Genomic DNA, 22,947 nt, shown 5'->3' with positions numbered 1-22,947 from the left:
ATCTGAGGCACCTCCAAGGAGGTTTTCACCTTAGATTTTTATTTATTTTTTCTTATTTTTCATTTTTTATTTTTTTCTTCTTTTTTCTTTCTCTTACCCTACTCTACTTGAAAAACAAAATCACTTTCAAGTATAAGAATATTTCCAATGGAGCCATTTGCACATCAATATGATAGACAGAATTATGTGGAGGCTTGAAATGTATGCTTTGACATGTACCTGGATTTTAGAGACCAAATGATTTGACTTTGAAGGGATCAAGCATAGTTGAGGAAGAGAGTGATGTTGCAACTTACTGACTATCTGGAACCATATTTCAATATAGCTGTGATGTTCTTGGTCCTTTTTCTGATCTGGATCATCCTTCATGTCTTCTTCTACCATGACATTCACATATTCCTCTTTTTGCTGATTTTTCTCTTGAATACATGGAGGATTTGTTGGTAACCATGAGGGAGCTCTCTCGATCTCTGATTTTGATGTCTTCTCTTCATCAAGTGCAGCCCATGGTTATTTGATATTCTCTTTTGAATCTTATTCTTTTGGATGTGGTCCTTCAATGATATCAATATAATCTCTTTTTTGCAATACTCTTCCTAAGCTATGGTGAATACCATTGAGCTCAAGAGGAGTTGTTTGGAAGTGTTGTACCTCAGCATTGTAAATGGGTTGAGCTACTTCAATGTGTGGGTTTGGAAATGGTGGTATAGGGAGTTGAGTGGGAGTGTATATTTGAGATGGATGTGGATGGGGTTGTGGTTGGGTATGTGGTGGAGGCAGAAGAGTGAGAAGAGAGTGGTATTGGGGCCTCCATCCTTAATGAGATGCATTCCACTGAGGTTGCGGCTGGGCATAGGATTGAAATGAATGGGTGGCTGTTTGGGCATGATATTGAGATGTGAAGGACCAAAGAGGAGCCATGGACTAGGAAGGATGAGCAGGGGGCCCCAAGAAGGTATGGAAGTGACTTGGTTGGGGTTGAAGTATGCCTGAGATATCCCTTGCATCCCCTGCCGGTATGGTCTAGGTCCATGTGGCCCCCTTTGGTTTATGTAATAGAACTGTTCAGTGACTCCTGCGGCCCCTTGGTATACAACTTTAAGTCTGGGCAAGGAAGGGCACTTATCTGTAGAATGATCTTCTTCGCAGACTGAACAAACCTCTATAGAGTTCAATGGGCATTCATTCCTAGGATGCCTCCTGGTGCCTCAAGGGCAAAAAATGGCCAAAGCCCTCTTTGCTTCCTCTTGTTTTCTATTGATATGTAAGGTTTCCATTTGCATGGCAAGAATCTGCAGCATCTCACTCTTGAAGTCTTCCAGCATGTTTCCAATTTCACCTTTAATGGATGAATTGGAAGAAGAGGTACTGCCCCCAGCATTTTTGTTTTCAGCCATTGGCTCTAGAGGAATGTTTTCTTCTTCTTCTCCCCTATAGGTTCTTCAAATATGTCTTGTTGTTCACCTAAGAGTTCTTCTTAATCACAGCCAATGAAGAAGAGAGAAGGTTGGCTGTGTGAGGCAGTGGGAGTGTTGGGCAAAAATTTTCCTAAATGATCTCTATTCCTACGAGGAATGAAAGGAAATATTTTTGGTTGGTTTTTGTTTCTTTTTCCCCACATTGATAGTACCTGAAAAACTGAAATTGATTGAACAAAACAAATTGCAACTGCCTGAAATTAACTTGTTGAAATGAAATTTATAGAATTGGAAAGGAAAGTGAGGAAATGCAGAACTTGAAGGGAAAGAAATTACTAGTATACTCTTGTTGAAATGAAATTTGCATAATTGAAAATGAAAGCAAAGAAATGCAGAACTGAAGGAAAAGAAAGGACTAGTCTACTTTTGCTGAAATAAACTATTAGCAGAATGTTGCAATAGGAAATAGAAGAAAGTTGTAATCACAGAATACTCTGATGCTTCCTCGGCAATGGTGCCAAAAGGTGGTGAGAACCAGTATTGCAGCAATAATGCTGTAACTCCTGGGCTGCCTACTTTACTCTTATCAACTCAGTAGTTCGTAACAAACTTGGAAGGGATGGTGCTGTATGCACAAGTACTAGTTCTTACTACAAGTTGTCACTTGGTCAGCCGGCGCAAGATCACTAGGAGCTCAAGCCAACTTCTATGGATTCTAGAAGAAACTCTATATGTGATGAAAGAAAAGAAAGATTACTCTACAGAGGCTCTTCTAATTACATAAAGGAGAAAGGCTGAAATGTAAAGAAAAACTAGTAAACCCTAATTAACCAACTAATCCTACTTTTGTAGAAAGCACTATGAAAACCATGAAATGAATGCCATTACCTACTCAAGGAAGTAAACAACATCTATTCAAGCTATTTCCGGAAGTAAATAAGAAAAAAACATCTTTTTTGGATTTTTATGTGAATTTGACATGCATGTATTTTATTGTGTGTGAAGGTGGAAGCGAATAGGTGGTGTTGAAGGGAAGTTTTGGGACTTGAGAAGATGTAGGATGGTGTGGATGGGTCCTAGGAGGTCTCAGACGACCTTCTGGAGGCTTTTCCCACACTTAATCTTCAAAAGAAAGCCTACAGGAAAATCTACAGGAGGACACAGGGGATCTACAGGAGGAGGTTGAGAGTAGTTTTCATTGTTCTGAGAGTGTGAGAGTGGGTGGAAAAGGTGGATGAAGGTTTGAATGAGGTGCTAGGGTGCCTAGGGTCTACCAAGAATCATCAAGAGAGAGAAAGATGATTGGGTTTGCTGAAGGAGAGAGGAAGAAGTTCTATGGAAAAATATGGAAAACTAAGGCCGAATTGAGATGAGGTTTTGGTGACCTGTAGGGCATGGATCAAAGAGAGTTCGTGATGGCTGATAGGTTGACCTACTGCTAGAAGAGATCTGCTGCAAAGGAATTGACAATCAACCAATAAGATCAAACAAGCAATGAAATGAGTGCATCTAGAAGAACAGAGTTTTGCATCAAACTAGTCTAAACTATGATCTATGAAAGTAAATGCTGAGGAATGCTGCAAGAAAGGAAATCACGAAAGAAGACTTTTGCAAATATAGGGGTGAGCATGATGGGAAAGATCTAAAGCAAAGTGAAACTGGACTATTAACATACTAAAAAATGCAAAGACTAGAAGCCCTATGAATGAGGAAAATATGTGTTTTTGGGGCAGCAAGAGGGTCTTTTCCTCAATTCATGGTCCCAAAGGGAGGAAGAGAGGCCAAGGCACTATTGCTCACCTTTTGAATCTTGTTTTTATCACTGCTTAACTTGCTATAGAAAACAAAAATGGAAGCAAACTACTAAATCATCAAAAGCAACCTATTCTGAACCATGAAAGAGATACATCTAACAACAACTAATCTACAAACTGAAAGAAAGCATACAAATACAAGTAAAGATGATCTTGGCTGCTTGGATTGGGACCTAACCCAATAGTTTTAGCCCACTGAGGTAACCTAGTGCTAGCTCAAAGAGGATTTTATCTTTATTATCAAAACAATAACAAGATTACATGAAACTGTCGCAAAAATAATCTCGAAGTTTGAGCAGAGTTTACATAAGAAAAAATACAACAAAAATCCAACCCTAGTGAGGCGCTATGCCTTTCTACTTATACAAATGAAGCTACCAATAGCTTCCTTAAAATCAAGGAGGCATGGCTCCCAAAACTCGAGATAATCATCAGTCATCCTCCACTTTCTTGGTTGCCTCCTAGTGCATTGATTTGGTTGTTTGTACTCGGAGCTGAATGAAGGGGAATTCGAAGTGGGGAGTAATAAATGAGGGGGATTCCATCCTATAAGCCCTCTCCTTTGTCCACTGTGAGTTATTGCTTCCATTTGTCCACCAGATATTTGAATTTGACCTCAAAATTCAACAATAATCTACATTAAACACGTGTTAGACCACATGGAATCATAACTAACTCAACTCACTCCATAAGCATAAATATAATCAAAATATTATACAATAAGCTAAGAGAATGGTTGATTTAACTAGGTTAGGAAGTAAAATGAGCCCATATAATTACCCATTTATGAGGCTCATCATCACCCCCTACTGAAGGTGTTGTTCATCCTCTGACCAACTTAGTCCATCTCCTCATCTTTTATGGCCTGGGTGGCCTCCATAGCATCCCAAGCTTCTGATGTTGTCTCCTCTTCCTTGTCATAGAATCCTGCCTTTCTATCTATCTCTTCCCACTGCTCCTACTCTTCCTCCTTTGTTTTTCCTTCCAGCATGCCTAATAGCAGTGGGGGACTGAGTTTGAGGCCAATCCAGTTGACCTGCAGCCTCTACATGGAGTGCTTGTACATTGGCACTCTCCTTAATGCCTCCTTCATCCTCATGGGGGAATGATATTCCCTGATCTTCAGACTATGTGGTAAGGTGTTCCATCTCCTCATGCATGCAAGCACATAGTCATCATCAAGTAGCCATTCCATATCCTCAAAGTGTGCAATGGCTTGTGCTTGATCACTTATATATCTAGGGGCAATCTAAGGATTATTGGAAAGAAGGTTGTGTGTGCTGATGAGTGCCATGGGATCTGATGGCTCAGCTCTAATCATTAATGGCTCATTCTACTCTCTTATCATTAATCTTCTTATTTCTTCTACCCTCAACTCTTCATGGTTAATCCATGAGTCCATGGCCATTAGTTGTAGGTCCCCTAGCCTAGCATTAGGATCCCACACATTCATGTCTGTGAGGGCCATGTTATATAGGTAGAATTTTGCCATCTTTGTCTTATCTTCTGCTGTGCTTTGGTCACATAGATCCATAAACTACCTGTAATCTTGGAAAGGCATTGTGCCTCTTTGTGCCAAAGTATTTATCTGGAATTGCAACCATTGGTCCTTGGGATATATGCCATAGGATTTTGCTGGTGTTCTACATTGCAATGCCTCCATGGATAAGCTGGCCATGCATGCCGACTGGGTCTCTTTCTCCTTTAGCTGCCTCCTTAGCAATTCATTTTCAGTTTCAAGTTGGCTTCTTGTAATTGCTTCCCTATGTCTCACAGAGCTTAACTCTCTGCCCATTTCTCTAAGTTTGTTTTCCATATGGTCAACATCATCAACTCCCTTGGATTTGGCTATTTGCATCCACCTATGTGTTCTTATTCTTTATTTTTCTAATTCAAAGAATAGTGGAATTGCAAATGTTTGTGGGATTATCCTCCCTCCCTCAAGAAGATGGTAATAGGAGGCAAGGCTAGGCTGGGGATCAGGTTCTTGTAGCTCTGGAGCTTCCTCCTTCCTTTGTGGTTGTTCTTCTATTCTTTTCTCAAGCTGTTGGGTCTCCTGTAGTTTTGACAGTGTCTCTTGTAGAACTGTCTGAGCCTCCTGTAGGACTGTTTTTGGGTCCTGTAGTACTACTTTCTCCTTCCAGGTGGAAGATCTAGGAGTCCGCCTTTCATATGTGATAGGTTTCTTGGAAGGGGATTTTTCCCCTTTGACAGAGGGTGAATATTCAATTGTAATTGACACTGTTGAAGATGATTGAGGTTTGCCTATTTTGATCCTTGTGCTCTTCCTAGCCTTGAAATACATGGAGGCCTACCTTTTCCTCTTTTGTTTTGGCTTAATTGGTCTTATGAGGGTAGTGAGGGCAGCTGCTCCCTCCCTTTCTAGAGTCTCAAGGGACCCTTCTCCTTGTTCTACCTTTTCTGCCTCTTTTTCTCCTCCTCCTGTTTCCTTGTTTGTCTCTTCCTGCTCTGTTTCTTCAGCCTTTTCCTCTTCTATCTTAGTTTATTCTTGCTCCCTTTCTTGTCTTGCTAAATCATTAGTTGCGTCATCTTCTCCCCCTTGCTTCTCTTCCTCCTCACAGCCAGAAGGACTAATATCATAGGTTAGGGCCTTTATGTCATCTTTTGTTGTCTTGTTTTGGAAAACTTCCCATGCTATAGGGAGTGTGAATGTATGGAGGGATTCTTCCACTAAGATTTTGATTAACCCATGGTGAGATAGTTGCTCTAAATTCCCTACTTGAACATTAGTGCTGGAGTCAACGAGGGACAGGAGGAAATAGGGAATGCTAAGCTTCTAGGGTGTTAGAGTGTCCATGCCATATCTTAATTCATGAAGGATTCTAAAGTGGTAACCATAGACAATGTTGTACCTCCCCTCATAGGAAATGTATTTGATTATTTGGTAACTAACCTCGTCCCAAGGATATGGTATGCTAGCCCTTCTAATACCATTTTTATCCTTTACAGGGGCTTCATTGTTTTGGAAAAAGTTTTTCTTGGTAGCCTGTCCAATTGGTTTTTCATCTTTGCTCCAAGACAACCCAAAAGGAAGGGTAGTAACCATACTGATAAATTCAGGGCTTGTCTCCATGGAAAGACCTCTAAAGGTGACAGTAGCATGTGTTCTCGAGTAAGGGACCAAAGAGAGCACAAATTCTTGGGTAATCTCCTCATCCAACCCTCGAAATTTCTCAAAAAATTTCATCCAATTTGCCCTTGCGAATATGTCCACTACTTGGGGATGTTCATGGAGCCTGATGGAGTTAGTGGGCTCCTTCCTCATAAATCCTCCTTTCATTTTAAGTATACCCCTTTGGAACACCAAATGTGGAGATGGAGACAACCAATTTTGAAGAAAACAAGAAAATAGAGGAAACTATGTTTTTCTTAAATAAGCAAAAAGAATTTTTTAAGTATTTCCTCTTCTCCTACAAACTTAGTTCCTCCTTAAATTGAGAGCATTTCTTACATATACTGATAATCAATGAGGGCATGCATGGAACCTACCTCTTCAGACTAAAAGTTGTGCTAAAAACCCGTGTTTTCTCCTTCAAATCAACTCACTGCCCTCCTGTAGAATTTCCTATAGGTGCTCCTATAGAACTTGTAAGAGCTCCTGTAGAAAACGCCAAGAGCATGAATATGGGAGAGATCGGTGGAGAACGATGGTTTTGAGGTTGTGGGGGCACAAGGAGATTGTTGTAGCTGAGTTATGAGGAGAGAATGAAGTAAAAGGTGGTGAGAGTGCTTGACGAGGAGTACTTATTACTCATTTTGGATATTTCTGGTGATGGGGGGTGAGTTTGCAAAAGTGTACGTTGGCCATATTTGGACCACTGGTCCCCACCTTCCTTGTCATCATGGCTTCTCCCGCAATCATCTCCCATCATTTCATTAGAGTTCACACTTCCTCCACTACCTGTCCTTGACATCTTTCTTGAGTTGACTGTGCGCACGTGTGGGTGATATCTTGGGATGAGTGGAGTCAACTAGATGAAGGTGGCCAAGTTAACTGGTCACCTTTTCCTCATTCAACCTCAACCATCTCATTTCTCTTGCATAAATTCCAATTACGTAAATGCAAACAGAGGAGTGGGTTAGTTACTTACCCGTGATCCGAGTGTATTTGTTGTGAGGTGCTATGGCTTTCTCTAATGCATGCCTTCATTTTCCTTCATGCATGTTGTCTCTACTTGCTGATGTGTTGTTGTGTGTTGTTGTAGGTTCTTCTTTTGCTGGAGCTGAGCTACATGTGCCTTTTTATCATTCAAATGTGTTGTTCCTTGCTACTGATGCTATAATTTTGCAAGACAGTGACTTGTTTTGTCCTTATCTCCCAAACGATAGACTGGATTAACCTAAATCTTTCTGAGCATGTTTCCATCATCATTATTCACCACCCCATAAAAATTTTTGGTCAATGGATGCATGGATTTTTAGAAAAAATAAAAATGATTGAATGTGATGGAGGCTGATTTCTTGGAAATCGTGAACTATAATTTGCTGAAATTGCTTGGGCATGTTACCAATCCATGTGCATCTCCCCATGTAACAGTTTTTTAAATGGATGCACGGATATTGAGAAAATGCAAAAATGGTTGAAAGTGATGGAGGCCAATTCCTTGGTAACCGTGCACTGGAATTTGCTGAAATTGCTTGAGAATGTTACCATCATCCATATGCATCTCCCCTGAAACATCTTGGCAAATTCATACATGGTTTTCAAGTTATGGAAAAAACAAATTTCTGCTCTATGTATTTTTGTATCCTATCCTGTAGTTTTTTTTTTTGACAAGAAGGAAAATCATTCTTGGGGTGTGCTGTGGGCTTGGAAATGATGGCAAGGAGGTTTGAAGGTTGTAGGAGGGTTTATAGGTTCTTCATGAAACTTCATTGTCCCTCGAACTATCTTTTATATCCATTTCTGGCTCTCTGTAATTCCTATAGGAGCCTCCTGTAGAAAACACAGAGCCTCCTGTAGAAAACATAGTTTTTGAAAAAGAAGCACAGTGGGGTGAAAGAAATGCCAAAAATGATGGAGAAGAGTGTAAAGAAGGTAGGATAGGTTCTAGTGTGGGTGTCAGGGTTCCCTTGGCACCTTCTTCTACTTCTTGTAGTCCTCCTGCAGACCTGCAATGCAAATGAAAATTCTTTTTTCTTTTTCCTTTTTTTGAAAACAACTACGACGCCTCAGGGAGGTTTTCACTTTAATTTCCTGCCCTGGGCGCCTCCAAGGGAGCTTTTCACCTATGGATATTTTTCTTTATTTTTTCTTCTTTCCAACCCATTGATCGCCTCATGGAGCTTTTCAATCAATGAGCCAATCTGAGGCACCTCCAAGGAGGTTTTCACCTTAGATTTTTATTTTTTCTCTTATTTTTCATTTTTCATTTTTTTTTTCCCCTACCCTTATCTACTTGAAAAACAAAATCACTTTCAAGTATAAGAATACTTCCAATGGAGCCATGTGCACGTCAAGATGGTAGCAAGAATGATGTGGAGGTTTGAAATGTATGCTTTGACATGTACCTGGATTTCAGAGACCAAATGATTTGACTTTGAAGGGATCAAGCATAGTTGAGGAAGAGAGTGATGTTGCAACTTAGTGACTGTCTGGAACCATATTTCAATATAGTTGTGATGTCCTTGGTCCTTTTTCTAATCTAGATCATTCTTCATGTCTTCTTCTACCATTACCTCCACATCTTCCTCTTTTTGTTGATTTTTCTCTTGAATACATGGAGGATTTGTTGGTAACCATCAGGAAGCTCTCTCGATCTCTGATTTTGATGTCTTCTCTTCATCAAGTGCAGCCCATGGTTATTTGATATTCTCTTTTGAATCTTCTTCTTTTGGATGTGGTCCTTGAATGATATCAATATAATCTCTTTTTTGCAATACTCTTCCTAAGCTATGATGAATACCATTGAGCTCAAGAGGAGTTGTTTGGAAGTGTTTTACCTTAGCATTGTAAATGGGTTGAGCTACTCCAATGTGTGGGTTTGGAAATGGTGGTACAGGGAGTTGAGTGGGAGTGTATGTTTGAGATGGATGTGGATGGGGTTGTGGTTGGGTAGGTAGTGGAGGGAGAAGAGCGGGAAGAAAGTGGTATTGGGGCCTCCACCCCTGATGATATGGATTCCACTGAGGTTGCGGTTGAGCATAGGATTGAAATGAATGGGTGGTTGATTGGGCATGATATTGGGATGTGATGGACCAAGGAGGAGGCGTGGACTAGCAAGGATGAGCAGGGGGGCCCCAAGAAGGTATGGAAGTGACTTGGTTGGGGTAGTAGTATGCCTAAGATGTCGTAGCATCCCCTATCAGTATGGTCTAGGTCCATGGTGCCCCCTTTGGTTTATGTAATAGATCTGTTCAGTGACTCCTGCGGCCCCTTGGTATACAGCTTTAAGTCTAGGCAAAGAAAGGCACTTATTTGTAGAATGATCTTCTTCGCAGAGTGAACAAACCTCTATAGAGTTCAATGGGAATTCATTCCTAGGATGCCTCCTTCTACATCTAGGGAAAAAAATGGCCAAAGCCCTCTCTACTTCCTTTTGTTTTCTTTTGATATGTAAGGTTTCCATTTGCATGGCAAGAATCTGCATCATCTCACTCTTGAAGTCTTACAACATGTTTCCAATTTCACCTTTAATGGATGAATTGGAAGAAGAGGTACTGCCCCCAGCATTTCTGTTTTCAAATATGTCTTGTTGTTCACCTAAGGGTTCTTCTTGATCACAACCACCGAAGAAGAGAGAAGGTTGGCTACGCAAGGTAGTGTGGGTGTTGGGCAAAATGTTTCCTGAATTATCTCTATTCCTACAAGGCATGAAAGGAAATCTTTTTGGTTGGTTTTTATTTCTTTTTCCCCACACTGATGGTACCGGAAAAACCAAAAATTGATTGAACAAAAAAAATTGCAACTGACTGAAATAAACTTGCTAAAATGAAATTTACAGAATTGGAAAGGAAAGCGATGAAATGCCGAACTTGAAGGAAAATAAAGTACTAGTCTACTCTTGTTGAAATGAAATTTGCAGAATTGAAAAGGAAAGCAAACAAATGCAGAACTAAAGGAAAAGAAAGGACTAGTCTACTTTTGCTGAAATAAACTATTAGCAGAATGTTGCAATAGGAAATAAAAAAAAGCAATAATCATAGAATACTCTGACACTTCCCGGTAATGGCGCCAAAAAGTGGTGAGCACCAGTATTGCAGCAATAATTCTACAACTCATGGGCTGCCTACTTTACTCTTATCAACCCAGTAGTTCGTAACAAACTTGGAAGCGACGGTGCTGTATGCACAAGTACTAGTTCTTACTGCAGGTTGTCACTTGGTCAGTCGACACAAGATCACTAGGAGCTCAAGACAACTTATATGGATTCCAGAAGAAGCTCTATATGTGATAAAAGAAAGGAAAGATTACTCTACAGAGGCTATTCTAATTGCAGAAAGGAGAAAGGCTAAAATGCAAAGCAAACCTAGTAAACCCTAATTAACCAACTAATCCTAATTTTGTAGATAGCACTATGAAAACCATGAAATGAATGCCATTACCTACTCAAGGAAGTAAACAACATCTATCAAGCTATTTTTGGAAGTAAATAAGAAAAAAATATATTTTTGGATTTTTATGTATTTTTATGTGAATTTGACATGCATGTATTTTTGTGTGTGAAGGTGGAAGCGAATAGGTGGTGTTGAAAGGCAGTTTTGGGACTTGAGAGGATGTAGGATGGCGTGGATGGGTCCTAGGAGGTCCCGGGTGGCCTTCTAGAGGCTTTTTCCACACTTGTCCTTCAAAAGAAAGCCTAAAGGAAAATCTATAGGAGGACACAGGGGATCTACAGGAGGTCTACAGGAGGAGGCCAAGAGCAGTTTTCACTGTTTTACGAGTGTGAGAGTGGGTGGAAAAGGTGGATGAAGGTTGGAATGAGGTGTTAAGGCAGCTAGGGTCTACCAATAATCACCAAGAGAGAAAGATGATTGGGTTTGCTCAAGGAGAGAGGAAGACGTTCTATGGAAAAATGTAGAAAACTAAGGTAGAATTGAGGTGAGGTTTTGGTGACCTATAGAGCATGGATCAGAGAGAAGTTGTGATGGCTGATAGGTTGACCTACTGCTAGAAGAGATATGTTGTAAAGGAACTGACAGTCAACCAATAAGATCAAACAATCAATGAAATGAGTGCATCTAGAAAAATAGAGTTTTGCATCAAACTAGTCTAAACTATGATCTATGAAAGTAAATGCTGAGGAATGCTGCAAGAAAGGAAATCATGAAAAAAGACTATTGCAAATAAATAAGTGAGCATGATGGGAAAGATCTAAAGAAAAGTGAAATTGGAATATTAACCTACTAAAAATTGCAAACACTAGAAGTCCTATGAATGAGAAAAATCTATTTTTTTGGGGCAGCAAGAGGGTCTTTGCCTCAATTCATGGTCTCAAAGGGAGGAAGAGAGGCCAAGGCACTATTAGCTAGCCTTTTGAATCTTCTTTTTCATCACTGCTTAACCTGCTATAGAAAGCACAAATGGAAGAAAACTATTGAATCATCAAAGGCAACCTATTTTGAACCATGAAAGAGATACATCTAACAACAACTAATCTACAAACTGAAACAAAGCATACAAATACAAGTAAAGAGTTGCTTGGCTACTTGGATTGGGCCTTAACACAAGAGCTTCAGCCCTCTGAGGTAACTCAGTGCTAGCTCAAAAAGGATTTCATATTTATTATCAAAACAATAAAAAGATTACATGAAACTGTCACAAAAATGAGCTCGAAGTTTGAGCAGAGTTTACATAAGCAAAAATACAACAAAAATCCAACCCTAGTGAGGCCCTTGATCACTCTACTTATGCAAATGAAGCTACAAATAGCTTCCTTAAAATCAGGAAGGCTTGGCTCCCAAGACCTGAGATAATCATCAATCATCCTCCACTTGCTCGGCTGCCTCCTATTGCATTGATTTAGTTGTTTGTACTCTAAGCTAAATCAAGGGGAATTCAAAGTGGGGAGCAATAAATGAGGGGGATTCCCTCCTATAAGTCCTCTCCTTTGTCCACTTCGAGTTATTTTTTCCATTTGTCCACTGGATCTTTGATTTTGACCTCAAAATTCAACAATAATCTGCATTAAACACATGTTAGACCACATGGCATCATAACTAACTCAACTCACTCCATAAGCATAAAAATAATCAAAAAATCATACAATAAGCTAGGAGAATGGTTGATTTGACTAGGTTAGGAGGTAAAATGAGCCCATATAATTACCCATTTATGAGGCTCATCACGCTGCACAAAGATTCCAATGCGTATTGTAGGGCATGTGATGTATGTCAGAGAACTAGCAGACCATCGCAGAGGGGTGAGTTACCACTGAATCCCCAAGTATCTTTGCATCCATTTGAAAAATGGGTGATTAATCTTGTTGGGCCAATTCATGCCCTAGGGAAGAAAATTTGTGTGCACTATATCATCACCACGATGGAATATCTAACTAGATAGGCAGAGGCACAGCCGGTTAAGGATTGTACAAGGGCTACAACAACATGTTTTTGTTTGAGTATGTATTAACTAGATCTGGCTGCCCGAAAGTGTTGATGAGTGATAAAGGTACACATTTTCTGAATGAAACGATCAGCGTGTTGGAAAAACAATTCCAGGTATATCATCAAAAGAGTACACCGTATCACCTGCAGGCAAATGGAAATGTTTTGGCATTCAACAAGATATTGGAGAACGCACCGATGAAGATTTGCAATACGCAGCGGAATGACTAGGATGTGTGTGTACCTACAGTGTTATGGGCTTACAGGACTACTTGTAAGAAGCTGACAGGGAAGACACCTTTTATATTGGTATATGGTGTAGAAGTTGTAATGCTGATGGAATATATTGTGCCTAGTCTTCACATAGTAGCACTGACGAATATCGCAGATCATGAGGCCTTGGAGAAATGGCTCACACAACTGATGGAGCTCGAAGAGGATAGATTTTTGGCTGGATTTAATCGACAAGTACAAAAGGAACATGAAAAAGCATGGCTCAAACGACACATCAAGCTTCGCACATTCAAGGTAAATGACCTGGTCTTGTTATATGATAGTAAATTCAATAAGTTTCCAGGGAAATTTCAGATACATTGGCTAGGGCCATATATTATCAAGGAAATTATAGATGGAGGCACAGTTCAGCTCGTGAAGCTGAATGGAGATCCTTTTCCGGGAAGAGTGATTGGAAGAAAATTTAAGCTATATATAGGGGATCCTGCGCGATGACTATATGATGGGAGGACAATCTAAGTGCTCTGGGCAATTGCAAGGGAGTATGGGACTATAACTACTCTGCTAGGTTTGGTGGAAAATGGTGAAGTTGCAACATATAACGCTGCGCGTAGGGAGTTGCACCATGAAGGAGGTGTTGCACAGCGTAGTAGGAAAGTGACCATTAGAGTTATTGTTCATGACTTGACAACCAAAAGATGGTTAAGAGGAGCAGGTTGGCAGCATTTAAGGCCAAAATCTTTGAAGATCTGCTGCCAAAACAACATTAATTGTCAGAATTTGGGGGGAACAATTGAATTCGAATACAAAAACTCCTATAAATTACGCATGCCGGGCCAATAGAAAACACTTTTCACCCTTAAAGTTTTCACTGAAATTTGTTGTCTTTCAATGAGCCGAGAGTTTTGGGAGGAATTGTTCTCCCACACAGACATGTCTCTTAAAGCCCGTGAGTTGTTTATGGAGGGGATAGCTGTGATTGTAGCATCCATTTTTATTTAAGTTTTATTTTCAGTTTTATCACAAAATGAAAGAAAAATAAAAAATATCAAAGTGTTAAACCAGCGAGAAGGTCTGGGTCGTCCGATCAATAGGCCACAAATCCGACGAAAATCATGTATTTAACTAGAATGGTGTTCATTTCAGAGATCGGACATAATGGTGTATTAAATACAATTTAATTCGCTGAAGTACAAGCCAATCTTAGCCGTCCATTGAAAGAGATGGGATCCAACGTATATCGGGTCAGATATCGAGTCGGAAAGTAATCAGGTTCTATCTTTGAAATCGGAACCGATAAATCATTAACCTGTAGTTTTTATTTTCTATCGGGTCCATATAACGCCGACGGATATCGAATCCGTGAGTATTTGGGTTTTGCCTTTAAAATTAGACCCGATAAATCATTAAATGGTAGTTTTATTTCCTATTGGGTCCGTATGGGAGTCAAAGGTGCGTTGAAAAGGCGAATGCGACAGGTTATGAACCAGAGTGTTAATTCTTTTAAGTTCCGTGGTAACCAAAGGTTTTTTGTTGTCTAAAGTTCATGCAGGTTCAAGAGGCGTGATCAAGCGATAGCTTGATAAGTACGTTGAGGTGCACTGCGGGGGAGCAATAAGCACGAAGATTAATTAAAGCTCAACCCCCACAGTTGACCGTGACATTAACATGGTTGACCGCAATGTGTGGCCAGAAATTACTGTAGGGGTTCAACCTCGTTGAAGCTCCCATACATTCTTTACCCCTACGGTGAGCTCCCAAAGCTTTCCACCCCACGTCACTCATTCCACATCTTCCACCGCTTTCATCTGTTAATTGCCCATGTCACTCACCATACCCCGCCACTTCATCCACTACTCCATTAATGCTCAACCATCAGCAGAACCACAGGCTCAAGCTATAGATTCTAATAGTGAGCAACAATCTCCCATCATTCTCTGATTTCTATTACTTCTTATTATCACGTTTTCTTGAAATGAATGAGGTGTTTTTACCCTCAAATGTAATATTTTGTAATGATATTTACTTCAAAGCAGTTAGAGGATGGTTAGGTAGTTTGATAGTTTTGGGTGGTTATTAACTATCCTATGATGTATAAAGAGGCAAGATTATAGTAAAAACGGGGTTCAAATTTTGGAGAACCTGGAGACTAGGCCACTGTATTCCTGATACAACTGTTTATTAATGAAAGAAACAGAAGTTTTCCATACATTGTTGGGTATGATTTTTTGACTTCTCTATTATGTGTCATCAAATGTTTTCTTCCTTTAGGTACAGTAATGAAGCTGCAGGTCTTTATTTGCTTATGTAAATGAAGTTAAAATCCCTTAAAAGAGCGCTCCTACACTTGAAGTTCCCACCTCTGCAATTCTCCTAAGTTACAGATAGTAGTTTATGTGTAAGACAACATATTATATTTAACTCCTCCAAGTGTCATAGATAGTGGATTCTGTGTAAAACAACATATTGTCTATGACTCCTGTACTTGAAGTTCCCACCTCTGTAATTCTTTTGAGTTATAGATAGTAGTTTCTGTGTAAGACAACATATTATCTTTAACTTCTCAAAGTGTCACAGGTAGTAGATTCTGTGTAAAACAACATATTGTCTATGACTTCTTCAAGCTTTCTTCATTCATCATTTATATTCAGTAATCAATTGGCATTCTGAGATTTTCATGTCACCTAAGTATTGAGGGTTTAAAACCAAGTCTTCAGGTCCTTCATTTGAGAATACAACATACAATTAAGTGACAAACAATTGACAATAATTATAAACATTAATGTCTCAAGCACAATTCCTACATAGTCAGGAAATTGGTTTCTTAAGGTACAACATTAATTGGCATTGTTGCAGGGGAGAGAAGACAAGAACACTCTTCCCTGGGTTTTCAATATTTTCCTCTGGTTGTTTAGTGAGGAGGAAATATTTGGCTGTTTGAACAAAAGCAATAACTCTAGCTCCAAAGAGATCCCATACAAGGTAAGATACCTCACATCAAAAAGTTCAAGCCCTTTCAAATCCACTTACACCAAGTCCTACACGGTCTGCACTAGGCAGAAGTTCACCACATCTTTCACATTCATCTCTTATTAACCAAGATTCACCTTCTGCATCCAATTCATTTGAAAAACCTAACTGTTACACAATAATTTGTCACCAGCCTCATATCCCCTTGAACAACATCTCCACTGTGTCATACATCAAACAAATATGTCCACATCTTTTATTAATTCAAGATGATTAAACAAGTGCTCTTTGATCCTGAAGATTGACCCTTTTACCCATGTTTCTGCACCGTCGCAGGTTAACCTCATTCTGCCTGCGATGATTCTCTGTGATGAACTATAGCTTTGTGATGCCATCGTAGGAGTACATTTGTTTCCTGCAATGGTTGAATTCTAGGGTTCGATGCAAGTATTCAAAATCACTCTTGTGACGATGACTCTGAATGCATTGCTTCCTTATGCCATCATCATTGAGCCTTTGTGTATGACTTACGACAGACTAGATATGTCAAATTATTTAGAACAAAAAGCTTCTGGGTGTTTCTAGAGCTGGTTGTTGGGTTTGGGGAGTTCGCCTTTCCTCCCTTGGGATGTTTGTTCCAGCTTTTGAGCAACTTCCCTTGAGGATAAGCTCCTTTTCCCTCATTCACGGAGACTCCTTCTCTTATAAAAATCACTTCCTATTGCTATGATCAGGTAGTTCTTGGTTTTTGGATTGAGCAGATTAGCTAGCTTTGTGTGAGTTTGATAGTTTGCAGTGTGAATTGCTGATACTGGAGCAATTGATTGTGGATTGCCTTAGCCTTGCATTAGTGTGTGAGAGAGAGAGAGTCATCATCCATTTGGGAGACCCATCTTGAGAGTGAATGCTTGAAGAAACATGCTGGCTAGACCCTTTGAGGAAGTTTGTAGCGTTAAGGGTTGGTTGTAAGCTTTTCTCTTGTTTATTTTTAATACAATCAATGATGATTTCCTATGTATTGTGTGCAATATACATGATAGCTTATGATTCCTTGACTTTGTAAGTAAATAGATTATTGTTGTATGCTGTCACGTGTTCTGTTGTTCTCTTGTGTTGTTTCAGGTATACTGCTCGTTCAGGAGAAGGAACGATAGTTGGAGCGGTGCAACGAAAGCTTCATCGAACATCGGTTTGAGGTAGGTCCTTACAACGATGTCTGTTTAAGGAAATTGATTATTGTTTTGTCCTACTATGACTAGATGCACTCTAGGGCTAGAGGGTTTGCCTCTGTTCATGGAGGGAACATTTCCTACATCACAAGTTGGCGACTCCACTAGGAATCTTGCTTTTGCATGTTGTCTTTTGTTCACTTTTGATTTGTTTTTGATTTTTAGTGTCTCTTGATTTTGGGGCTGAACCTTTAGTGTTCTAGCTTGCCTGAGTCATTCTGGTAGTCCATATCACTATCTGTGAGATTAATTTGGTTTCTTTTGGTAGTTTTTGTTTTTCTTTCACTCTTAATCAGACCATTTTTGTTTATAGCTTAATAGCTGTGATGACATCACCCCTGTCCTTCTTTGTAAACTTGCACATCGCAGATATCCCATCGTTCAGTTGCAATGATTCTTGAAATCGGGCCGTTAAAGAAGACAGGTGTACACTTGCGACGACGTCGCCCAGTTCCTGACTTTGTGCTTGCGACGATTAGCTTTTCATCCCAAGTTGTTGGTTATAGACCCGCAACAATTCCTGTAGAAGTTTTTTTTACAACTTTACCTCCCGAACTGACTAGTATTGCATGCCCCCCTGCTGTTTCTTGTCTCTCATCATCTTGTTTTACTTGTCCTTGGTTAAGGCACTTCTTTATTGGTTGCATTTTAGTGAGTCTTGTGGTTTCAAGCCATGTGACCTCGATCTGTTAAAGGTTTATGTGAAAAGTCACTTGTTGGTTAACCCGTCCATCCTAGGTTCACCCACAACCATTTGATTGATTTGTTTGAAACTTTGTTACTGCTTGTTTTCATTTTTATTGATCTTTAGTGTATGATTATCAAACCGATTTCATGTATTGATTTGATTTCCACACTTTAAAACATAGATTACATTTGTTGGATTAGTCGGCTTACACTTGCTTGTTTGTCATCAAAATTCCAAAAATCGAAAATATTACATTCATAGAGCATGCGAAAGTGAAAGTGTACTTGCATTACTGAATTTTCATAATCGAGAAACTAGGAAGCAAAGTTCAAATCTTTCATAAGTAGTTGTGAGATAAGTGTTTTGATGCAGTGTGTTTTTTAGTGCTTGCATTTGCTTGTCTTGGTTTGTGTTCACTTGGAAATGAGCTCTTTTACCCTTATCTAGGTAGGTGTTCATCGAATCAAATGATTTTTTACTCATTGTAGCTGCATCCTAGGAATTTTTGAAATACATTCGGTAGGGCCTGAAAACCGAAACTTAATTCAAGATCAACTCTTAAAATTTATTGAATGAATCTAACAACGCATTGGAACTTAATGCACATTTATCTAGAGGTCTAGGCTAGAGATGAGCTCCAGCGTCACTAAACCTAGTCACTATTGTTCTCGCTAAAAGTTGGGTGATTCCTCTTTTTCGAGTTCAGTAGCTACTAGTACGGACTTGTGCTCCTCATACCGTTGAGTATATATCTGGAGACCCCACTAGGTTATCATCCTACCATCCCTAGGAAGCCGAGTCTGCTACCTTACGAACCGTAACACACCGAACACAACATTCGGGAAGACTGACTGCCGTACAGAAAGTCCTTGGTCATTTTTTCTTTCATTTGATCACCAAGGTGTATATGCAGTTTTACGGTTAGTTTGGTAAACCTCTTTTCTAGTTCTCCAGAGTAGTCGCTTTCATTCCTTTTCAACTCCTTAAAGAAAAGGATCATCTGAGCACTTGTCACTTCAGGCTCATTAAACATTCAAAGGCAACTAGTGTCATCTTTTGTCCTTTTTCTCGACTCTTTAAATATGAAAATGTCAAGTTTTGTTCCTATGTCATAAAATTTATTCGACCGCACTCACATTTTTCCTGTTAATCTTGACTGTGTTTTGGTTCACATTAAATTGTGACCCTTATCGATTATCTCTTTTCCCTGAACCTTGAGTTAAGTCATCCTGGTGGAATCACCGATCATCTGACCTCCCACCAAGGGTGTACTCTGGAAATCTTCTTACAAACCTAATGCTCGTGCCGCGTAGCACTATAGCATTATGGAGGACTTATCCCAAGCCCCTTCAGCTATGCCCGTGTTGGAAGTACTCCAGAGTTGTCCCTCTTAGAGGAAGTCTTTGCTATCAGCCATTGGTGGCATTGACCCGGCTAATTTGGACCTTATCACTTTCAATATGGATAATCATGTACCGAGATTGCCTCACCAGATTGCTTTCCTCATTCAAGTAATCATCAACTCGAAGAACATTCATCGTACTATCATTGATGAAGGCGCCTCGACTTGCATCATGTCTGTTGCTTGTTGGAAGGCCATCGGTTCACCAACGTTGAGTCAATCTCCTAATACTTTGGAAGCCTTCGATGGAATAGATTCCTAGCCTTTTGGTATCCTCCCACATTTGCCTATCACCCTAGAGGGAAAATTTGACTTACAACCTTTTGTTAGGATGAAGATAGAGATACGCCATGCGTGATATGGCCTCATCCCTCTTCCGTGTGCTCTGTTTTCCCCACCAAGGGAAGATTATCACGGTTGATCAATTGTCCTTCTTCGTTTCATCCTCTTCGGATGGCAACATTCTGTTTGTGGAGCATACCTCCATCCCTTATGAGAGTGTGCCGCTAGAATTTTCAAAGATCCCATACCTATGGGTGTATTTTTGCTTCCACCTCCCAACATCGCCCCCATTAATATGATTTCTGTCTGCTCTGATCCGTGGGTTCTTCTGCCCACTGATCTAGTAGACTCTTGGGGTGAAATGATGCCATTGAGTCTCGCCAAGCTCAACTATGTTGAAATTGTTTCCGCATCAACTTCATCTTCTAATCCTACTCGATCGAGCAGGCCTCTTGACGCGTATGTACAATCCCCTTGGCTCGGAGATATTGTTTCTTCAGATCCATTACAAGATATTTTTCCTTCTGATGAAGCAATTTTAGAAACTATGTCTTTCGAAGAGCCTCCTTGGTCTGATCATCACCATCATTCTTCTTTTCTCCCAGGCCATGGGGCAATGACTACCTGCCTAGAGAGGTTTGCTTCCTGTATCCCCTCCCATCCACTTCAGGCACCTATTCAAGTTCATGAAGTTTTTTCTGAAGGAAATATGGGGAACATTACACAAACTATGCCCATCAACATCTCTGTCAAACCAGGGATTGTTGAGAATATTCACATTGGAGTTACTTGTACTCCTAAGGAAATTCAGTTGTATACTGACCTTTTCAAAGAGTTTTGTGACATCTTTGCCTGGTCATACGAAGAAATGCCTAGTATTGACCCTAGTATCGTGGTACACGAGATCCCTACGTATCCCTGTGCCAAGCTTGTACGACAACGCTTACGTCTTATGCACCTAAGAAAAGCCGCAGCTATTAAGGGAGAAGTTGAAAAACTTCTCAAGGTAGGGTTTATTTACCCTATCCTGTTGACTGATTGCATTTTGAATATTGTCCCTATGACCAAAAAGCAGGGCACTATTCGGGTTTGTGTTGATTACCGTGACATCAACTGTGCGTGTCCAAAGGATAATTATCCTACTCCTTTTATTGACCAGCTCGTCAACGATTGTGCTGGACGTGAAATTTATTCATTTATGGATAGTTTTTCTAGTTACAACCAGATTAATATCTTCCCGGCTGATCAACACAAAATGGCCTTCATCTACCCGTGGGGTACCTTTGCTTACAAGAAGCTTCCTTTCAGCCTTAAAAATGCTGGTGCTACCTTCCAACGAGCAATGTATTATGCGTTTCATGACATCTGTCACATTATTCAACCCTATCTGGATGACCTGTTGGCTCATTCTACTAAATGATCTGACCATTCGAATCACCTCTGCGAGATCTTTCTTCGTTTTCGACATTACCGCATATGCCTTAATCCACATATGTGTGTCTTCTGCGTCAGATCTGGCAGACTTCTCGGGTTTTTCAGCTCTAAAGAGGGCATCCGTCTCGATCCCTTGACAGTTGAAGCTATACTGAATCTTCCTCCTCCTGCTTCTTTGCATCAGTTGCAGAGTTTGCAAGGCAGAGCCAATTTCCCCCGTCGTTTTATACCTAACTACGCCAAAGTAGCTAAAGGCTATACACATCTTCTTAAGCGTGACACTCCCTTTGTTTGGGATGCCATTTCCCAAGAATCATTCGAGCAACTCAAGACTCTTCTTCTTTTTGCTCCCTTATTGCGTCTGCCTGATTATCATCGTGACTATACTCTTTATCTCGCTGCTACCGATAGCACTATTGGCATGGTTTTGGTTCAAGATGACAACGACGGTTCTAAGAATGTTATTTAATATCTCAGCCACAACCTCCTTGAAATAGAGACTCGATATGCCTATGTCGAGAAGCTCGCCTTGGCAGCCATTCAGGTTGTCCAACGTTTCCATCATTATATTTTGTTGCGCATGACGACTGTGATTTTTGATTGCAACCCAATGACATACATCTTGTCACGTCAATTGTTGGGGGGCAAGTACTCAAAATGCATCGTTATCTTTCAAGAGTTCGACTTGGATTTCACTACTGCCAAGTCTAGGAAGTTCCTCATCTTTACTGAATTGATTTGCTCATTACCGTCCTCTACCGCACCCTCTCGGTAAGAGGATCGCATTCAAGACGATACTCCTTTCTTGATCAGCACCCTCTATCCTTGGTACAACGACATTATCGTCTACCTCCAGTCATCTTCCTTTTGTCCTAATCTATCTAAGGATGCTCGGCGATGTATTCTTCACCATTCTCAGCCTTATTGCATTGTTGGAGACACTTTATACTATCTCGGCATTGATTCTGTTCGCCGTTGTTGTTTGACGTTCGAGGAAGCTGAACGAGTCTTGAATGACTGCCACTCTGGTGCCTGTGGTGGTCATATGTTTGGTTATGCCATTGCCCAAAAAATCCTCCGCGCTAGTTACTTTTGCCCCTCTATTTTTAAAGACTGCATTCTTGCTGTCTGTTCCTGCCATGCGTGGCAAATCTACCAGCGGAAGATGCATGCACCACCATCCCCGTTGCACCCTGTCATTACTGTTGGCCCTTTTGCTAAATGGGGCATAGATTTTATGACCTGTAACCCTCGTTCGGCTGGGGGGAATGGGTATATTATCATTGTCATCGATTATTTTACAAAATGGGCCGAAGCGATGCCTATGTTGACAAATGACGGTAAGACAGCGGCACAATTTTTTATTCAATCATGTAATTACTCGATTTGGAGTCCCTCAAGCTATTGTCACTGATCACGGTTCTCATTTCCGTGGTCATATGATGACTGAGTTAACAACCCAGCTAGGCTTGCGTCACGATAGCTCGATGCCTTACTATCCTTAAGCCAATGGCCAAGTCGAAGCCGTCAACAAGGTGTTGGTCACGATGCTTCAACGTACCATAGCAATGCACAAGTCTAATTGGCATTTGATGTTTTTTTCTGCCTTATGGGCCTACCATACCTTAATGAAGGATGTGACTAGATTCACACCGTTTCAACTCATTTATGGTTTGTAGGCTACCCTTCTGATTGAATGTGAGATACCTTCTCTCAAGTTAGCTGTCGAATTGCTCCCGAATACTACACCTATAGAAGAATATCTTCTTTACCTACAACAGCTAGACGAGACCTGTCGACTTGCTTCTCTAGTTATCTATTTCTAGACGAAGAGAGTGAAAACTCACTTCGATTCAACTGTTAATCCTCGTTCTTTCATTGAGGGAGATTTAGTCCTGCTGTACGATCA

General features: G+C 40.3%; 1 protein-coding gene across 1 annotated transcript in view; it reads left to right on the top strand.

Annotated features, from left to right (window-relative positions):
• Positions 1–22,947, top strand: part of LOC149213409 (disease resistance protein Roq1-like) — a 349,663-nt gene that overhangs the window by 261,224 nt on the left and 65,492 nt on the right. Inside the window, exon 2 of the mRNA XM_089390751.1 lies at positions 17,126–17,199. Within this exon, the coding sequence (XP_089246877.1) occupies positions 17,126–17,198 (73 nt within the window). The 3' untranslated portion in view covers position 17,199. The remainder of the gene's footprint in view (positions 1–17,125; positions 17,200–22,947) is intronic.

Source organism: Pinus tabuliformis, chromosome 1_1 (genome assembly GCF_031772625.1).
Source record: "Pinus tabuliformis cultivar Carrire ecotype Pingquan chromosome 1_1, CPIR1, whole genome shotgun sequence".
Classification (NCBI taxonomy): domain Eukaryota; kingdom Viridiplantae; phylum Streptophyta; class Pinopsida; order Pinales; family Pinaceae; genus Pinus; species Pinus tabuliformis.
The sequence above is the reverse complement of the archived record's forward strand: the minus strand, read 5'-3'. Positions and strand labels throughout refer to the sequence as shown.